Here is a 19,816-nt window from a genome sequence, read left to right as displayed (position 1 = left end):
AGTCGGCTTCTCAGTTGGTAGTTGGTGTGCACGATAGTTTTGGATCTGAACAACGTATTACAGTTTTTTTGTATATCAGATTTTAGCAGTATGATTAAAATCTGTTTGAGTCGGCTTCTCTGTTGGTAGTTGGTGTGCACGTCAGATTCGAGTTTTCAGCAGTTGGTAGTTCCGTGTGGTTGTATTTTCATGGCTGAAATGCAGAAGTCAGACATGAAGACCGAAACTGTGTCTGATTATAAAGCCTTTGCAAACCCATTTTCATATGGATCATCTGTAAAGTTGGATGATACTAACTATGCTAGATGGTCGCGTACGTTCATGATGTCTGTTTCATGGCATCGTAGAAAACATATTTTGTTGGAAAATGAGCCTAAGGACAAAACTAAAAAGTATACTACAGGGGAAGAGGACAATGATATTTTCATGTCTTGGATTATAAATAGTGTGCAACCTCACATAGCCGACGAGCTTATTTATTACACCTCTGTAAAACGAATGTGGGATAATTTGCAAGATACTTATTCTCAAGAAATTAATGTTAGTTGTATTCTTCAAGTAGAACAAGAGATCTATAAATTGAAGCAAGAAGAGCAAACTCTAGCCCAGTATTATGCCTCCGTGAAGGCAACTTTTGAGAGACTAAATGCTCATACACCATTATGTTGTGACAAACAAAAACTACACCAGGAGCATACCATGGTCGCACAGTTCCTGACTGGCTTGTCAGCTGAATTCTCAGTTTTCAAAGTTCAGATGTTGACCGACTCAGATGTTTCCACTCTTGCTGAGGCATATAATCGACTGAGCAGGCTTGCCATGTCCCTTCCTTCATCTTAATCGGAATCACAAACCTCTGCTCTGTCTGTTTTCTATAGTCGAGGCCAAAGTTTTCTTCCTAATTCTCGAGGTCGTGGACGTGGTCGAGGCACGGGAGGACGAGGCAAGCTCCAGTGTACCTACTGCTGGAGATTTGGGCATTTAGAAGATAGATGTTTTGACAAGAATGGACGACCTCCCGCATCTTCAGCTAAAGTTGTTCCTATAACACAAGTGGCCAAACCCGAGTCCCCCACTGTTCCTCCTAGTGATTCGGTTACACTCACTCGTGCTGAGTATGATGATTTGTTGGCACATATTTCGTCTAGTTCCCCCGTGGCTGATATTGCATGCTCTGCAGGTGATGAATTATCTTGTCAAGGTAGTAGGTGGATCATTGATTCAGGGGCATCTAGTCATTTGTGTGGAAATGAATATGATTTTTCAAATTTGAATAGTGTTGCTAATCATAAAAAGGTTGTTCTTGCCGATGGGAGTTCCTCTCCCATTGTTGGCCAGGAAAATATCTTCATCTCCCCTACTCTTCAGTTACCAAATGTTCTCCATGCCCCTTCATTCCCTCAAAATTTGTTATCTGTTAGTCGTGTTGCAAAGGAATTGAATTGTCGAGTAATATTTGATCCTGCCTGTTGCACTTTTCAGGACTTGCTGACGGGGAAGGCGATTGGTGGAGGCTATGACGAAGGTGGAGTCTATTATCTACACCAACCAGTTGGCTCTGTTCATATGGCAGTTGAGTCCTCTTCTAGTCCGTTGCTTTGGCATCATCGTCTTGGCCATCTTCCGTTGCTTAAATTGCGTAGGGTTATTCCTCATATCTCGCCGTCCACTACTCTGCTGTGTGAAGCATGTCAGCTTGGGAAGCATCATAGGAGTTCATTTCCGTCTAGTCAGAGTCCTTCAAGTCAAAATTTGTTTGATCTTCTTCATGTTGATGTTTGGGGTCCAAGTAGAATTCCTAGTCGTTCTAAGTGTCATTATTATTTAGTCATTGTAGATGATTTTTCCAGATTATCTTGGGTATTCTTGTTAAAAGATAGGGCAATTTTATAAAAATCTTGGGATCCAACCTCAGACTTCTTGTTCTCATACCTCGCAACAGAATGGAGTAGCGGAGCGCAGGCATAGACACATTCTAAATGTTGCCCGTTGCCTTATGATCCAGTCTAATATGCCTGCGTCTTACTGGGGAGATGCGGTTTTAACTGCGGGATACCTAATAAACCGTATACCTTCAACCTCTGTGGGGGATCGTATTCCCTTTTAAATTCTCAGACCTGAAGCTCCTCTTTTTCCTATCTCTCCAAAGGTGTTTGGCTGTGTGTGCTTTGTTCATAAACTTGGTCCCAACCGAGATAAATTGTCACCCCAATCTATAAAATGTGTTTTTGTTGGGTATCCCAAGCACCAAAAAGGATATCGTTGTTATGATCCTATATCCCAGAGAGAGTATGTTTGTGCGGATGTTTCCTTTTTTGATTCTATCTCATATTTTTCTAGTACTCCAAGATTACATGCTAGTCAAGGTGATTCCTTCCCTCTTCCTGTTCCTCCTTTTCCATTAGAGTCTGTTAGTCTTGAGCCTCTTGTTCCAAGTCCGACTCCGTCTCGTTACAAAAATCCTCGTGGTGTACACACAATGAGCTCCACCCAACTCTATGCCTGTGCCATCAGCTTCTCTAGAGGTGAGTGTTCATGACCCTACTGACGATCCTATTGTTGATGGTGATTTACCTATTGCTCTTCAGAAAGAAAAAGGCAATGTACACTTCATCCTATTTCTCAGTTTGTTTCCGAGGCAAGACTTGGTGAAAATATGAAGAATTTTGTATTAGCATTATCTGCTGCATCAGTTCCTCTCAATCATCATCAAGCTCTTCTGGACCCCAAATGGGTGAAGGCCATGCAGGATGAAATAGATGCACTGCTTTCTCGGAGAACATGGGACTTGGTTGATCCTCCACCTGAGGCTGATATTGTTGGTTGTAAATGGGTCTATACTATTAAGTATAACTCAGATGGATCGATTGAAAGGTTTAAAGCCCGTCTGGTTGCGAAAGGCTATACTCAAACTTATGGGCTGGACTTCTTTGAAACATTCTCTTCGGTTTCTCGTCTTGGGACTATTCGTTTTGTTTTGTCAGTCGCAGTGCATCATGGTTGGTCTCTATGTCAGCTTGATGTGAAAAATGTCTTTCTATATAGAGACTTGGAGGAGACAGTTTACATGCTTCAACCTCTGAGGTTTGAAGTTCAAGGGGAGTGTCATAAGGGATGCAAGTTGAATAAGGCAATCTATGGTCCCAAACAGAGTCCCCGTGCGTAGTTCTCCAAACTGGCTGATGTAATGTCAGCATTTGGGTTTGTCCGATCTGCCTCTGACCACTCTCTTTTTATTAAAAAGACTTGCATAGGGATTGTGGTCATGATAGTATACGTTGATGACATTATAGTCACAGGAAGCTGTGAAAAAGACATCTCTGAGACAAAGTCCCATCTTCAGAAACACTTTGTGACTAAGGATATGGGACCACTCAGATATTTCTTAGGCATAGAGGTTGCAAGGAGTAAAGAAGGATCGGTTCTGTCACAACGGAAATATGTCTTGGACCTGCTGAAGGAAACGGTGATGTTAGGTGCCAAACCTGCAAGGATTCTTATGGATCCCAAGTCTCATCTGTTTAATGAAAAATCTGAGTATGTGGACAGTAGCCGTTATCGCTCATTGGTTGGCAAGCTATTATATGTGACTGTGACCAGACCTGAAATATCTTTAGCCGTGAGCAAGATAAGTTAATTTATGGACAAACCTACAAAGGCTCACTGGGAGGCTGCAATGATGATTCTCAAGTATCTAAAGTTCTTCCCTGGTAAAGGACTATGGTTTAAACAAAACCCTTCTTTAGATGTTACTGCCTATTCAGATGCAGATTGTGCAGGGTCGGTTGTTGATAGAAAGTCTACAACTGGATTTTGTGTGTTTGTTGGAGGGAATCTGGTTACTTATAGAAGTAAGAAACAAACTGTTGTTGTCAGGTCGAGCGCTGAGTCAGAGTATCGGCCTATCGCTCAAACTGCTGCTAAGGTGATGTGGATTAAATCTGTGTTGATTGATCTCCAAGAGAAAGTCTCATTACCTATGAAGATGATATGTGATAATAGAGCTGCTACTTATATTGCAAATAACCTAGTGTTTCATGAACGAACAAAGCATATTGAGGTGGATTGTCATTATGTACGTGACCTGGTCCAGACTAGGTACATTTGCACCAAGCACATACCTTCAGAGAACCAAATTGCTAATGTCTTCACTAAACCCCTAGCGAGTTCAAATTTTTCAAAATGTTGTGACAAGCTGAGCATTATTGATATATATGCTCCAGCTTGAGGGGGAGTGTTGAGAAGCAGTCACCATACATATGCATATGGGTAGTTTGATAACTACTTAATAGTTCGGGGGCATTATTGTAAATAAGTTGTTTCAGTCTAATCTCTCTATTTAAGTGAGATTAGACCTCATGAGTAAATATGAATTCTTCCTCTCTCTCTCTCTTCTCTGATTTGCTAGAAACCTTAGCCGACTGCAACAATTATCTTGAATGAACAGTGTGTCTACTGCTCTCAGCCAATGTGACTTTTTGTTATAATCACATTCATCTCTAAATAAGCTGAGGGTTGAAAGAAACCATGTGGGAGAGTAACCTCCTAGTGTCATGCATACTCGGTCTTGCTATTCAACTTTTTTTTTCCATTTGTAGGCTCAATAGTTGATTTTACCTTGGCAATCATTCTTATGGAATTTAAAGTGTAAGCAACTAATTTTCATTTGTAACACAAACAATACATGATAAATATTGATATTTCATTTATGAGGCTTCGGGTTGCCATGCAGAATCTCGCTCCTACTAGGTGCCAAAATTTGTGGTGCTTTCCATTGTGGGAAATATTGTTTTCAGTTCTGTGCTTGCATATAATCCTATTGAGAGTGCAATTTATAGGTTGCTTGGATTTTTTATCGTTGTAATGTGCTGCAAAAAACATGCAAAAAACAGTACCATATGATCTTGATGTCTTTGTTGTCTATGATTATTTTTCCAAGCACTTATATTTTAGTCATGAACGCTTGCAGCCATGGAGCAATCCTAGTTGGCCACGAAATCACTATCCAGGTTAGTGCTAGTCTAGAACTTCTTTCTTTATAAGATCTAATTGTTATCGTTAATTGCATGGGGTGCTTTATTTCCTTGATGCATGCCACTATTGGTAAACATCTTATGTGATGCCTGTGCAGTTTTGTGCCTTAAACATGTAATTTTTGTTACATGAATTTGGGATCCAATAGAATTACAAGATAAGAAAAATTGGATCATTTCCTGGAATTTCCCAAAAATATATGACTTACCAGTTTGGCATGATCTTCAGTCTGATTTGCATGAATTAGTTGGGTTTCTTAAACACTAATAACTTATTTTGATAATAAACACTAATAATATCGCTGTCGCAACCCAGCAGCAGTTACTTTTTTAAAACTGTTAGTGTAGGGGTATTTGGGGATTTTTTAAAAAAGGGATACAAATGTCATTATTGTTTTTTTAACATGTTTCTTTTGGTATAAGGTTTATAACTTTTTCCTTTAGGGTTTAACTTTAAGTCTTTTAAGTAACAAGGCCTAAGGGGGGTCTTTTGACCTTGATCCCCGATAATCGACACTCAGGGCTGCGACAGGGAAAGAAGGAAGAGAAAGAGGAAGGGAAGGAAGAAAAGAAGGAATGAAAGAAAGAAAGAGGAAGGGAAGGAAGGAAAGAAAGATGAAAAGAAAGGGGGCTGTCGGTGGCTGCCTTGCAACAGGGGGAAGAAAGGAAGAGAAGAAGGGAAGGAAGAAAATAAGGAAGGAAGGAAGGAAAAAAAGGGGAAGGGAAGGAAGGAAAGAGGAAAAGAAGCAAGGAAAGAAAGCGGAATGGAAAGGGGGGCTGTCGTTGGCTGCCCTGAAACATCTATTTTTTCTTATTTTTCCTATTGTTTTTCAATTTTTTGTTTTATTTTTTAAATCCTGAGATTTTCTCAAAATTTATTGGAAAACCTATGATATCCTGATATTATACCTTGTCAAGATATATCTGATACCGATATTTGTGACTATGATCTTCACCAATGCCTTTTTTAATTTTTTCTCAATTATAGTCATAAATATTGTTCTTGGATTTTCTTGCAAGGAAAGCCTTGTTAAATTTAAAGAAAAATTATTTTATTTTTGAAAAATATCAAGATTAATTTAAAAATAAACTGCAACATATAAATGTAAGAAATAAAATAAAAATATTTGAAAATATAAAGATAATATAAGCAGTATATGTATTAAAATTGCATTAAAATTATGATCAAATCACAATTTTCACATTTTATGAATTCATCACAATAAAACCACAATACATTCAATTGAAAGCCAACACCTATGACTATCATTTCAACTTATTGCAACTTTGCATTGTCACTTTAGATAACAAGTTTGTGGATTTAACGTTTATTTTTCATTGTTTAAGCAACCAACATTGAATTCATCTTACCATGTAACCATAGTAGCAAAAATTTAAAACGGGAAATTATCGGCCGTGTTTTTCTCATGAGATTTTAAAAAGTTCTGTTCTTTACACTTTTTTTTTTGGGAAAATCTTGACTAATGTTAATTAAACTAAAATTAAAATCTATAAGGCAAAATTGGAAAAAGAAAAAAAAAACTAGATACCATTAAAGGTTTTATTTCAAAACTCTAATTAAAAGTAATTAATTTCCACTTTCCAAATCTCCAATTTTCCTTATCACTTTCCAAAGTTTGTTTTTGGGAAAACGATCTCTTTGGTCTTAATAAGTAATCAATGAGAGAGCAACAATTAGTTAGCCTAAAATGATGCATGCTACTTAATGCATCTTAACTAATTCTGATTTCTAGAAATGGTTAGTTGCATGCATGCATTTTTTGTAAAGTTTTCTGTTAAAAATGTGAATATAGAGATAAAATCATGATATAATGATGAAAACAATTTTATCACGATATTTTGGAAATATTGCATCATATGGTCATTTTTAATGAACAAGTAAACTAGTAATCACTACCTTTCTAAGTTCTAAATCATAAAATGCAATTAATGCATAACATAACAAAATAAACTAATAAAGAAGCATACCTGAAATTTTCAAATTTCAAATTTTAACCTATTGCAAACATCATTTTGTAATATTTTGGAACTAATAGAAACTATAAAATGGACAAACAATTAAAAATTTATCTGCAAACTTCAAAATAACTAGTAAATGTTTCACATTTCAGTGATTTCACAACTTTATATGTTCAAAATGTCAGAATTTAGATAAGTTTCGAAAAAAGGGATCTATATTTGGATTTAAGAGTACAAATCAGAGTTGCCAGTTCGGGAAGCGGAAGCGGAAGCGGGAGCGGGAGCGGGAGCGGGAGCGGGAGCGGGAAGCAAGACACATCCAAAATTTTAGGAAGCAGGAAGCGCGGGACGACTTAGAAGTGAAACAAGAATCATCTAGGAAGCGAGGGAGAAGCGCAAAAAGAGAAAAAAGTAAGAAAAATAAAAAAACATAAAAAAATAAAAAAATAAGGGAAAGCGAGCTTCCCCTATTTTGAGCACACCACAATTTTTTTGGCCTTTCCCCGCACATTTTGGAAGCGACACGTTTCACTCTTCCAAAACGCGCTTCGGGGAAGCGCTTCCCCATATGGTATGGCGCTTCTGGTAACCCTGGTACAAATCATGATAATCATCTTCTCCATCATCTCCACTGGACACCAAATCCATCATCTCAACTGAGTCCTTATCCTCATTGTCATTAGTAGCTTGCACTTGTGTTGATGAACCAACATCTTCATTCTCTTGATCTTCATTATTTTGTTCTTCACACCTTACCAATTCATTGTCCATATTCTCTTGTTGAGAATCATCATCCTATATTTGTAAGAGAAGAAAATCATGAGAAATATTTAAATTTTCGAAGATACTCCTACCCAAATGCTCATTATAAACTAACAAAAAGGTAACATATTAAATTATTAATGTAATAATGTATTATACACTTAAATCCTTAAATTGATAAAAAATAAAATAAGCAAATAACAAACACTTCACCAGCCACACCATTTTCTGCATCTTGTGTGATCTAAGGGTCAATTGGTTTGTCTAAGAAAATATTTGTAAAGTGTCACAGGATTGGAGTTTCCACCACTCAAGACTTGCTTTTCCCTTAGTGTCAAGTTGTATTGAACATAAACTAGATCATTCAATCATTTTTGCTGCAACCTATTGCGCCTCTTTGTATGCACTTGATCAAATGTGCTCCAACTGCTCTCACATCCACTGGAAGAACAAGTTTGGCTAAGGATGAGTATTGCAATTTTTTGGAATTCTGGAGTACATCCTCCTTGTTCTTCCCACCATATTGCTAAAAAATGAATAATTAACTATAAGTTAATATTTTTATGAAACAATGGAACAACCATCAAGTTACAACTTACATACTTGGTGGAAATTGAAAAATCAATATTAATATAAAATTACAAACACAATATCTATGCACCTGGTAGTTCTTTGTTTCTAGTCTTCACCGCCAAAGGTTGACCAAAATCTGAGGTAGCACATGTAAAATCTTTGATCTAAAGAAAATTATGAAATCAATAAATAATTTTCATATTCATGTTTTATGAATAATTGAATATATATGCATATTACAATATAATATATACCTTGAACTTTGAAGTTATACAAAAAAAGTACCTGAAGGGTTGCATCCACTGCTTTATTTTGATCAGGCTCTAGGCGCAAAATGCATTGCTTCAAGTCACGTCGAATCTTAGGATGCTGAGAAAAACATCATGTCATCAACTGTGAAAGTATCTTCAATAAGATACTATGATCAAGACCTTAATATTTTTGATGATAAAACACTTGCACTCATGCACAATAAGAACTCTTAGATCACTTGTGCACAAAAGCACAACCCACTAAATCTCACAAATGATCAAAAGCATAAAAGAATAGGAAATCTTTATTAATCACTTGGGCTTTGACCCAAAGCCTTAAGATTTACAAGGGGAGAACCCCTATTTATAAAACCCAAAAAGGAGCCTTAGAGGGGCTCCACTCATAGACGTTGGAGCCCCTCCAACGGTCACAAATGTGACTGTTGGAGGTGCCCAACGTCTATTTGAGTGGCCCCCCCAAGGTGACTTTTGGGAAAAAACAAAAAGGAAAAATAAAAAAGAAAGAAAAGAAAGGAAAAAGAAAAAGAAAAAGAAAAAAAAAAGAAAAAGAAAAAAAAAAGAAAAAGAAAAAGAAAAAGAAAAAGAAAAAAAAAGAAAAAGAAAAAGAAAAAGAAAAAGAAAAAGAAAAAGAAAAAGAAAAAGAAAAAGAAAAAGAAAATTACAATTACATTCAAGAAAATGAATGTGCGTAAAAGTGTGAAAAAGACTAAATTACCTCTATAACTAAAATAAGGATATATATATTTTATATTTATATATATAAGTGGATAGATACATATACATATATATCATATATGTATATGTATCATCCTTTATATATATAAAATATATAAGATTACAAGATTTCGGTACATAATTTAACACCCCCCCCCCTCAAACTTAGGGCATGATGATCGAAAGTTTGCCAAGGAGGAAATTGAACCGCGGAACACACAAAGCTTTGGTGAAAAAATCTGCCAACTAATATTCTGAAGTTACATATGAAAGATCTATAACTCCTTTCAAATACGCTTCCCGAACATAGTGACAATCCATCTCAATGTGTTTAGTCTGCTTATGAAAAGTATGATTCTTGGCAATGTATATTGCACTCTTGTTATCACAGCATAACTTGGTGGACCCTTCTATTGTGATCCCCATGTCTTCTAATAGCTGATGAATCCATACAATTTCCATGGTAGTAGTCGCCATGACACGATATTCAGCATCAGTCGAGGATAGAGACACTTTTTGTTTTTTCTTACATCTTTATGAGATCAGCGAGTCTTCTAAAAACACACAAAAACTAGTAGTGGAGTGACAGTTATTTGGGTCACCTCTCCAATCAGAGTCAGTATACACAATTAATTTCAATTCAGAAGAAGATGATACGAATACTCCCTTGTTTAGTGTACTCTTTATGTATCTCATAATCCGCAGGATGACACTCATGTGAACTGATGTTGGTGCATGTTGGATCTGACTTGCAGTATGAACTGCATGAGAAATATCTGGTCTAGTAATACTCAGATACATCATTGATCCCACAAGCCACCTGTAGGGGGTGGGATCAGAGAGAGGAATGCCATCATCGATCTTCATTTTAGCTTCTACTATAGCAGGAGTTTCACAAACCTTATCATCCGTAATACATGACCTGTCAATAACCTCTTTAGTGTCACTCAGCTGCAAGCTTAGTTTGAGACAAAAAATACCCTCTATGAAAGTATGTTATTTCAATACCCAAAAAATAAGTTAGAAATTCCAAATCAGACATTTCAAATCTATCATTTTTTAACCCCTTTAGTGTCACTCCCGATTATTAGCATATCATCTACATATAAAGGCAGAATGACAATCCCTGCATTGGTTTTTTTAACAAATAAGGCAGTGTCAGTGAAACAGGATGAAAAATCATTTTCTATTATTACGGAGTTAAACCTATCATACCAAGCTTTGGGGGTTTGTTTTAAACCATAAAGTGTTTTGCGAAGGCGAAATACTTTCCCTTTGGGAGTCTCCATCCCTGGTGGAGCATTCATATATACCTCTTCATTCAGATCACCATTTAGGAAGGCGTTTTTAACATCCATTTGATAGATGTTCCATTTATTGATTGAGGCAACGGTGATGAGACAATGGACAATGACCATTCGGGTTAAGAGACGAAAGTTTCTTCATAGTTAATCCCGTATTCTTGACTGTAACCTTTTGTTACTAATTGAACCTTATATCTCTCATGAGATCCATCGCTTTTAGTTTTTACCTTAAATACCCATCTACATCCTATTGCTTTCTTACCCTTAGGGAGATCTTGAAACAACCAAGTCTTTGCCCTGTTGAGAGCTGAAAGCTCACGTTCCATTACTTTCAGCCATTCATCATTCTTTTTGGCTTCTATATATGAATGAATAGCGCTAAGGTAGGCTCTATGTTTAGGAGTAAATGAGTCATATGAAATAAACTTATAAGGCATCTTTCTACTTCTCTCAGTCTTTCGTAGGTTTTCATCATTGGTTGAGTTGGAACTACTAGGTTCACCGTATTTTTCAATTGCACTCCTAAAATTGTTTCTATCTCTATGGGTATATGTTATAGGATCTCTCAATGCTCCTTCATTACTATGTTGGGAGATAGGAGGATGGGAAGAGTCATCTTCTTTATCATTGACTTCATTATGAATGAAATCGTCATCACTATCATCATCATGTGCTAATATTTCAAATAAAAAAGAGTAATCCATGTTTTCTTCAAAGGGTTCACTCCTTTCAAAACCATTAACATTTTTCAGAAAACTCATATTTCTGGAAACGTATAGCTTATCATTCTTGATATCATAACAACGAAACCCTTTTTGGGTTTCAGAATATCCAAGAACGACACAAGCAATGGCTTTAGGTGAGAGCTTGTCATTCTTGTCAGTAAGAACAAAGCATTTACAACAAAAAATTCTCAACCGATTATAGTCGGGTTCTTTGGTATATAATTTTTCAAAAGGCGAGATATTGTTCAAGTTTTTAGAAGGTAGCCGATTTATCAGATAGACAGATGCTAAAGCCGCTTCATCCCAAAAACCTTTTGGGATGTTTTGAGAAACAAGTAATGTTCGAGTTGTCTCTATTATATGTATATGCTTCCTTTCGGCTAATCCATCTTGTTGAGGGGTTTTCAGATAAGATCTTTGGTGAAAAATACCATGACTTTCAAGATAATTTTTGAATTCACTTGAAAATTATTCTTCACCAGAGTCAGTTCTAAAAATTTTTAGATTACCATTAAATTGATTTTTAATCATCATATAATAGGTTTTAAAAATCGAGAAAACTTCATATTTGTGTTTAAGAAAATAAATCCAACAATATCTCATGTAGTTGTCAACAAAAATGACATAATATGCGAAGCCTCCTTTTGATAGAACGGGTGCCGGTCCCCATACATCCAAATGGACAATTTCAAAAGGTCTTGTTGTAAACATAGATCTTTGACAAAAAAGGCAATTTTTTTCATTTTCTCAAATATATAGTCGCTACAAGTGAAATCACTTTTACATAGACTTTTAACAAAAGGTAAATGAGAAATTTTTACAATATTTGGGTGTCCAAGTCTCTTGTGCCACACATTAATATCCTTTTGTTAGACAACATTACAAAACGAGTTTTTTGGAATTTGAAGGGAATCAACTTAGTATAGATCGCCCTTCCTATTCTCTAATCAATCTTCTGGACTGGTGATCCTGTATCCAACATTTGTTAGATGAAAACTTTATATCACACCCATGATCCGAGAGTTGAGAAACAAAAAGCAAATTTAAGTTTAATTTGGGTATACATTTAATTTTTGGAATAAAGAATAGGGTCTGGCCTCAATTTCGGCAGGTGCCGACTATGGTACTCTGCTGCGACAGGGATGCTGATCTGCGGGCCTGTGGTTGGGCTTGGACGAGACGGAGGATAAGGAGGCTATTAGCGATGGTGGTTTCGGTATCGCCGTGAGATCTTGACCAACGTCCACCCATTAGGCTCCAGTTCTGTCATTCTTTCAAGGATCTTCGGTCTTGACCCACACTAGTTGCCGGTATGGGCTATAGATCCACACATGACACATAAATGAATGATGTTCTCATACGCCACCACCTATGTCTAGGGTCGGCTTGACTCGATCGTGATTTTGACCTTCGATGAGGGAATAAAATCCAGTGGAACTTTCATTCGCACCCTAGCGAATTGTCGTTGTTCCTTCGTTTTGGTGAAGGAGTCCGCTCCTAGGTAAGAGCAGGTTGTAGCTCAACAGTGATTGACTGAGTTTCTAACATTTTTGGATTTTGTTTACTAAGAATCCCTGCTTGGATATGAGCTTAATATCTATTTTTTTATAAATATCCAGGAGGTTTTCTGTTTAATCAATGGTCACTTTGTGTTTCAAAGGGATGGAATTTATGCTTTTGTCTTTTGTATGCATTACGTTCCAATGTTGGACTTCCTTTATTTGAAAGCATCACATTTTCTTGTTGATTAAATTAGGATAATTATTTTCATGGGTTTTAGATCAGTTGTACCATGTTAAGGTTTTTCCTTTTGATGGAAGTTATATTCCCCCCAAGATTTTTTTTTTAAATTCCGCAGCCCATTTCATAGGACAATTTTTTAAAAAAAAAAAATCCAAAAAAAATGGACCGAAATGACCCTGGGTGCGGTCAACTCACCCAGGGTTGGGTTGACCGCACCCGCGTCGAGTCGCGTCGACACGGGTGCGGCACCCTGCTAGCCGAATCCCTGTTACATAGCATATATATCATATATGTATATGTATCATCCTTTATATATATAAAATATATAAGATTACAAGATTTCGGTACATAATTTAACAATCAACATCATATTAATATAAATAGTGAAATAAACAAATAAAGACATTTGTTTGATAACTAGACATTTTTATTTTTACCTTTGAGAATTCAAGTGAATATTGAAATGCTGGATTTAAAAAATATCCTGCATCATGAAGAGGGTGGTGGAGTTGGTCCTCCCATCTTTTGTCAATCAAATCCCAATAAACTTTATACCTTCTTTCATCTCCACCATAGATATCTCTAATTTTCATTTTAGCCCTATTCATTGCCTCATATATGTACCCCATTTTGGGTTGATCATCACTATCCACCAACTGCAAGACTTGAAGTAGAGGTTCTATAGTTTTTACTAGCCCAAATGTTGTCTTTTAAAAGCATGTATCCATGATGATCTCTTCAACTACCTTTCCTTCTTCAAATTTTGAGAATCGAGAATTAAGTTAATTAACCCATTGATCGATTACAAACATCTTTATCAATGCAGCTTTATGTTCAAGTAAGCTTTGAAGCAAAATAAAATTTGTTGCAAATCTTGTTTCTACAGGTCTCAAAATCTCATTTTTGTTGGTAAAATCATTCCTCATTATGTGTAGCAACAACGTATGGTTGTATATAAATTTTGTTACTCTCATTGCCCTATCTGTGCATTTTTTCACCCTTTTAATCTTTCCAATATCTTCAATGATGAGATCCAAGCAATGAGCGGTGCAAAGAGTCCAAAATAAATTGTAATCCTTTTCCAACATGCTTCCAGCAACAGCAAAATTTGCTGCATTATCAAATGGAGAAGTTGAAAAATGAAAACATTAACATGTATAATTAAAATGTAGAAAAAGGATTAAAAGATAACAATTATTATGCTATATATTGAATTGGAGCAGGAAAGAGTAAACTGAAAATTGAAAATGAAAAACAATTATCAATTAAAAGGTTTGAAAGTTGAAACAATGAAATAATTACCTGCACAACATTCTCCTTTCCGACATGAAGCACCACTTGCTCTAACATCTTAAATAGATTGTTTGCATTTTTAACAATATGAAATGCATCAACGGATTTCAAAAAATATACTCCTTTTGGGCAATAAACTAAGACGTTGAGCAATGTTCTGCTCCTATTATCCTTCCAACCATCAACCATGATTGTGCAACCAGTTAAGCTCCATGACTCTTTAAACTCTTTTAAAGATCTTTCAATCTTTTTTATTTCATCATTTAAAAACCTTCTTGCAATTTCCTTTTTGCTTGGAGGTTTCAAAATTCAAACTAGGTCTGACTTCACCCACAACCCGTAACATCTCATGAAAATAGGGAGAACTGGCTGCATTGAATGGGATTGCAGCATGATAAAAAACCTTGAAATTGTTGTACACATTCTTTGTCTTGCTTGTTTATCCATTGCAGTTTTCAGGTTTAATTGTTTGAGAGGGATTAACTTAGGCATTTTGTCCACTACAAACTTGTCCAATGATCCTCCAATCTTTAAACCTTTCTGCGTATTCTCTTTTCTGTTTGAATCAGGTCTTAGTGCTATTGGAGTTGGAGTTTCTACAACAAAATTTCCTTTTTTCAATCTAGAGGCATTCAATGCATCTATGTTGTCATCTTCTTTATCATGCAAATCAAATGAAACCATGTCTTGCATCCTTCTATTTATGTCTGATCTTGCAGATTTATACCCTGAAAGATTTTCAAACATTGCTTCTTTAATTTCCTTTGAGACTCTTGCACATGGAAAAACCTCTCCTTTCACATGTGCAAGGTGTTGTTTTAACCTATTTATGCCACCAGACATCTCCTTTCTACAATAAGAACACTTAACTCTCTTCTTTTGCTTGTCAATGAGCAGTGCATGGTCCCAACTAGGATCTCTATCCTTTGTCTTAACTCTCTTCTTTTGCTTGTCAATGAGCAGTGCATGGTCTCAACCAGGATTTCTATCCTTTGTCTTGCGGACCTCTGATGCGTCTCCCATATTCTACAATCTACATGCCAATTTTTAGAAAAAATAAAAAAAATGTGCAGCATATAATTTAGTAGCATGCAGTATGCACCCAAAGACAAAAATTTGTGCAAACATCCCCAGTTGTGCAAAACTGTACACCATGGTTGCCAGTTGAGGAAGCGGGAGCGGGAAGCGATACGGGAAGCGGGAGCGGGAAGCGATACGGGAAGCGGGAGCGGGAAGCGAGGCACTTTCAAAATTTTAGGAAGCGGGGAAGCGTGGGACCACTTAGGAGCGATTCGGGAAGCGTCTCGGAAGCGACCTAGGAAGCGTCTCGGAAGCGAGGGGAAGCGAAAAAAATAAAAATAAAAAACAAAAAGTACAAAAAAATTGGAAAAAACAGGGAAGCGAGGGGAAGCGTGATGGGAAGCGCGCTTCCCATTAAAGGGAAGCGCGTCCCCCATTAAAGGGAAGCGCGCTTCCCAAAAAAGGGGGACGCTTCCCCCCACGCTTCGGAAGCGCGACGTTCCGCGCTTCCGAAGCGCGCTTCGGGGAAGCGCGCTTCCCCTTTTAGCTAGGCGCTTCCGGTAACCCTGCTGCACACTACACATTGCATACTTAATGATTACAAAGAAAAAAAGGTAAAAAATTCTTGAAAATTATAGGGAAAGCCCACACTGCACACACTGTTGGGCTTTTTTACCATTTTGTGTACCATGTTTGTGTGTGTGTGCAGTGTGGGATTGTGTGGACTGTGGACAACAAAATAAACCCCCAATAGTGTGCATCGTGCACACTGCGATATAAGGAAAGTGGGAAACTGATGCAGCAAGAAGGGGAGAACAACTAACCTCATGGATGCCGATGCTGAAGGTTGAGTTGCAATGAAGGGATCAACACTGTGCTGCTAACGGGCTGCTGTTGGCTGCTTCTTCAATGTATAGTCGGGGCAGCAAGCAATAACACAGAATCGACGTGAAACCAAGAAACGCTCGGAACAATGGGTCCGAACAACACTTTATTTGATGATTGACAATGCTTACACTTAAAGAAATGAATAAGACAAAACTCAAACAGAAAGTGGCTGGACTGCAGGGAATAAACAAATTAAAAAAAACATCAGAGAAAGGCAGTTGAGCAAAACAGAAAGGAAAAACCCAAAAGCTGCAGTAGAGTCAATAATTTTTGTGTAGCCGCACCCAACCCTAGGATGATCTTTTAAAGGCTTCAGCTGGATCCGGGTCTTTGGTCCGGTCCGGACCCGAGACCACTTCTGTGTGCTGCTGGATCTGGGTCGTCTAGGCCTGCGTTCCTCGTACTTGTCAGGAGTGCTCCATTCTGGCACCTTGGGTCCAACAGTGGTTTTTAAAAAAAAATTATTATTACTTATTTATTTATATAGTATTTCTAAAATACTCAAATATGCACATTTTTCTTTCGGATCCAATAACGGATCCCAGGCCCAAATTCACATAATTCTTTAAGTTTTAGTGTAAAATTCACATAACGGATCCCCCTGGATCCACTGCTGTCCACGCGACCCGGATCCAAACCGCAATCGGATCCGGCATCGCGGGTCGTGGTTCGGACCCGTACCCGACCCACACCCTGTTAAATGAAAAGAGGGGTTAAAAAGGGGGCAACCCGATATGGGTTGCCCGATAAAAAATTTTTTTTGAGAAGGGAAGCCCTCTCCCCTGAGATATCGGGTGTTAGGGTTCAGCCGAACCCTAACACCTAAGGAGATGGGAGGTAGGGGAGCACACGCAGCCGCCGGGAGGAGGAGGAGCTCCTTCCTTTTCGAGTGGCCATCCTCCTACAAAAGGGGACCCCGAACCTCTCTCTCTCAATCCCATTCTCTCTCTCTCAATATCCCATTATCTCTCTCTAACCCTCGGATCAAACCCCCCGAGTTCGGGCCTGCTGTGAGAAGCCCTGTCAGGAGACGCAACCGACCTCCTCTCGTAGCTGCCGCAACAACTTCGCCGGAAAATGGTAGGTTTCCTGTGACTGTTTTTTTTCAGGTTAATCATGGGTTTGGTGGAGTGTGGGTTGTCCAAAACCCAAATCAGTCGATTTGCAAGGGGGAAAAATCTCTAGTGTTGGGGTTTTCTGTCAACCCCAAACCGAAAACCCCAAATTTACAATTTGGGGGTTTCAGATTTTTTTTTAAGACAGAGCGTGGTGAGTGCGGGGGGGGGGGGGGGTTGTACCAAAAGTGGTTTATGTGATATCTTAAACTAAGGAATGATTCTGTGTTTAAATGTTGCGGCATCGTCCATCAAGATTCGGGGTAGGTTGTTGGTTACCTGTTGGTTTTCGGAGTGTGGTGTGAACGTTTTTTTTTTCTTGTCTTAGTAACTATATTAGCATCCTGAATGTATTTCATAAATTCTAAATCCCTGCATACAATATTGCACTCAATTAGTTGCATGAAACACGATAGTGCAAGATTCTTTTTGTCATTTTCCTGATATTAAGTTGTGGTGTACCCCGGGCAGCAGACATTTCACTAAATTAGGCACTTATTCTTATAGAGACAGGGTAAATTCAGGGTTTATGGCATATTATACTATTGTGCAGTTCGGGTGTGAGGTTCTTCTCAAAGCTAAATCGAATTTCTTGTTGTATAGGTTGTAGGGTAGCTAAATTATTAACAGTTTTGGTGCATTTGGCTGTATGGAATATGTTCCTTCTTTGTTTTCCTACGTAACAAGACATGTTATTGAATACTTATTTATTCTTTAAGGTACAGTAAATGGCTAAGTAGATAGTTATTGTGCAGGCTGTATTCTAGTTTAACTGAAATGTTAAATAACACTTGGTTCATATGGCTGAACAAAGTCTAGAGGGTTTTATTGTTTTCTTGCGTAACTCAGCATGCTATGCTATACTTAATTATTCGATAAAAATACAATTTTTATGACTGAGTGATCTAGTGATACCTAGTCGTCATGTCTCTGGTACATTGAATTTCCTGGGATGTATAACTGAGATAGGTAGAATGGGCTTACAGTTTTATTATTTTCGGCCTGTAATGTGCTACACATAAAAAGGTTATGTTTTGGTATGTTGGATTTTAAAATTTCAGTATGCTAGCTGAATTACCTAGTTGTCACTTCTCTTGTGCAAGAACTTTCTTGTGTTTGTATTACTGAAATAAGCTGAATGGGTTTTACAGTCTTTGTTATTAGATTCCACTTAAAACTGCAAGTCCTCTTACATTCCAATTTCTACCTTAGAGTAGCAGTTGTACACCAATGATAGTTTGAATTCATAAGATAATTCCTTGATCTCTTCATGTAGAAAATGAGTAAGACATACCAAAGAAATGTTAGGTATTGACATTGTATATTACCGTACTCCGAGCAGGGGAATTTCTTTTCCTTGGAGCATTGTGAATAGAAAGGAAATAATCTAGTGGTAACCTAAATGGATAAATGATTAAGTAAGTCGTGGTTATCCCTTTCTATTAGGGAGGGGGTTGTTGGGAAACCTTGCTCAGTGAGCGATACGGGTTAGGTACCTAATGTAGGTACGGGATTTGATTCAATTATATTGGTAAGAAAATTAAATATTAATTTTTGTGCTTGAACGGTTTAAAGGCACCGGAGCACTCTGTGTGAGTTTATGAGAACAAAATGGAAAATGATGGGGTTGATTCATACACTTGGGTAAAATGACTAAGGTTGGGAATCTACTACAGTGATAGTATCGGGGTTGGGGAAAAATGCCCCTACACCCTGAAGGGTTAACTAAATGAAAAGATTTACTCACTCAGATTCAGGTTTACCTTGGAGAGGATAAGTGGTACAAAACTCCGGGGACAAAATTTTTGGTTTCGAGCTAGAGTGACTCGTTGGTCCCCAGTCCTCGGAGTTGGGGGACCCAGACTACCAATTTGTCTTAGGTGGTAGTTCTTTGTTCTTCTGCAGAAGTTAGGGATGCATCCTGTTTTGGTTTTGGCCTTTGGGAGGTTCTCTCGGTCACTGGCCGCTCCCTTGGGATTTCAGTCTCAGTTAGAATGTTCGGGTTAATAAAATACCCTTGAATAATATACCCCCGAACGTTTTCTTCTGAGATGGTTGCCTTGGCCCGCGTGTACCCGTGGGAAAAGAAAAGATAAATATCAATTAGAACAGTTAGGTAACACTGTGTTGGAGTCATTAAAGAGACATTTGCATACTCTTCCATCATGCTTTATATTTGGTGCTTATGATGAAAACGACATCCTAAACCGTGCATATATATTAGTTAATTGAATTCATATTATGGATGTTATATAGATGTTATTCATGTTAGTGTAAGTTCTGCTTTAATTGCTTAATATCTTGCTTAGTTGTTGTAGTTGCATAAAATGCTTTTTGTGATTAAGTATAACTGTTACATAATCTACCTTTTTATTTAGATATATGTCTGTTATT

The 19,816-nt window shown here is 37.5% G+C and overlaps 1 protein-coding gene across 2 annotated transcripts in view; it reads left to right on the top strand.

Moving 5' to 3' along the window:
• LOC149811658 (uncharacterized) overlaps nucleotides 1–19,816 on the top strand; it is a 109,770-nt gene that overhangs the window by 27,776 nt on the left and 62,178 nt on the right. Inside the window, exons 2-3 of one of the 2 annotated variants that reach the window (XM_089993643.1) lie at nucleotides 1,483–1,644; nucleotides 4,970–5,009. In XM_089993643.1, coding sequence (XP_089849769.1) covers nucleotides 1,483–1,644; nucleotides 4,970–5,009 — 202 coding nt within the window. The remainder of the gene's footprint in view (nucleotides 1–1,482; nucleotides 1,645–4,969; nucleotides 5,010–19,816) is intronic. The other variant, XM_089993644.1, reaches the window with a different exon arrangement.

Source organism: Nuphar pumila, chromosome 17 (genome assembly GCF_984573655.1).
Source record: "Nuphar pumila chromosome 17, dmNupPumi1.hap1.1, whole genome shotgun sequence".
Classification (NCBI taxonomy): Eukaryota; Viridiplantae; Streptophyta; class Magnoliopsida; order Nymphaeales; family Nymphaeaceae; genus Nuphar; species Nuphar pumila.
Note: the sequence above shows the minus strand (reverse complement) of the source record. Positions and strands in the feature narration are given on the sequence as shown.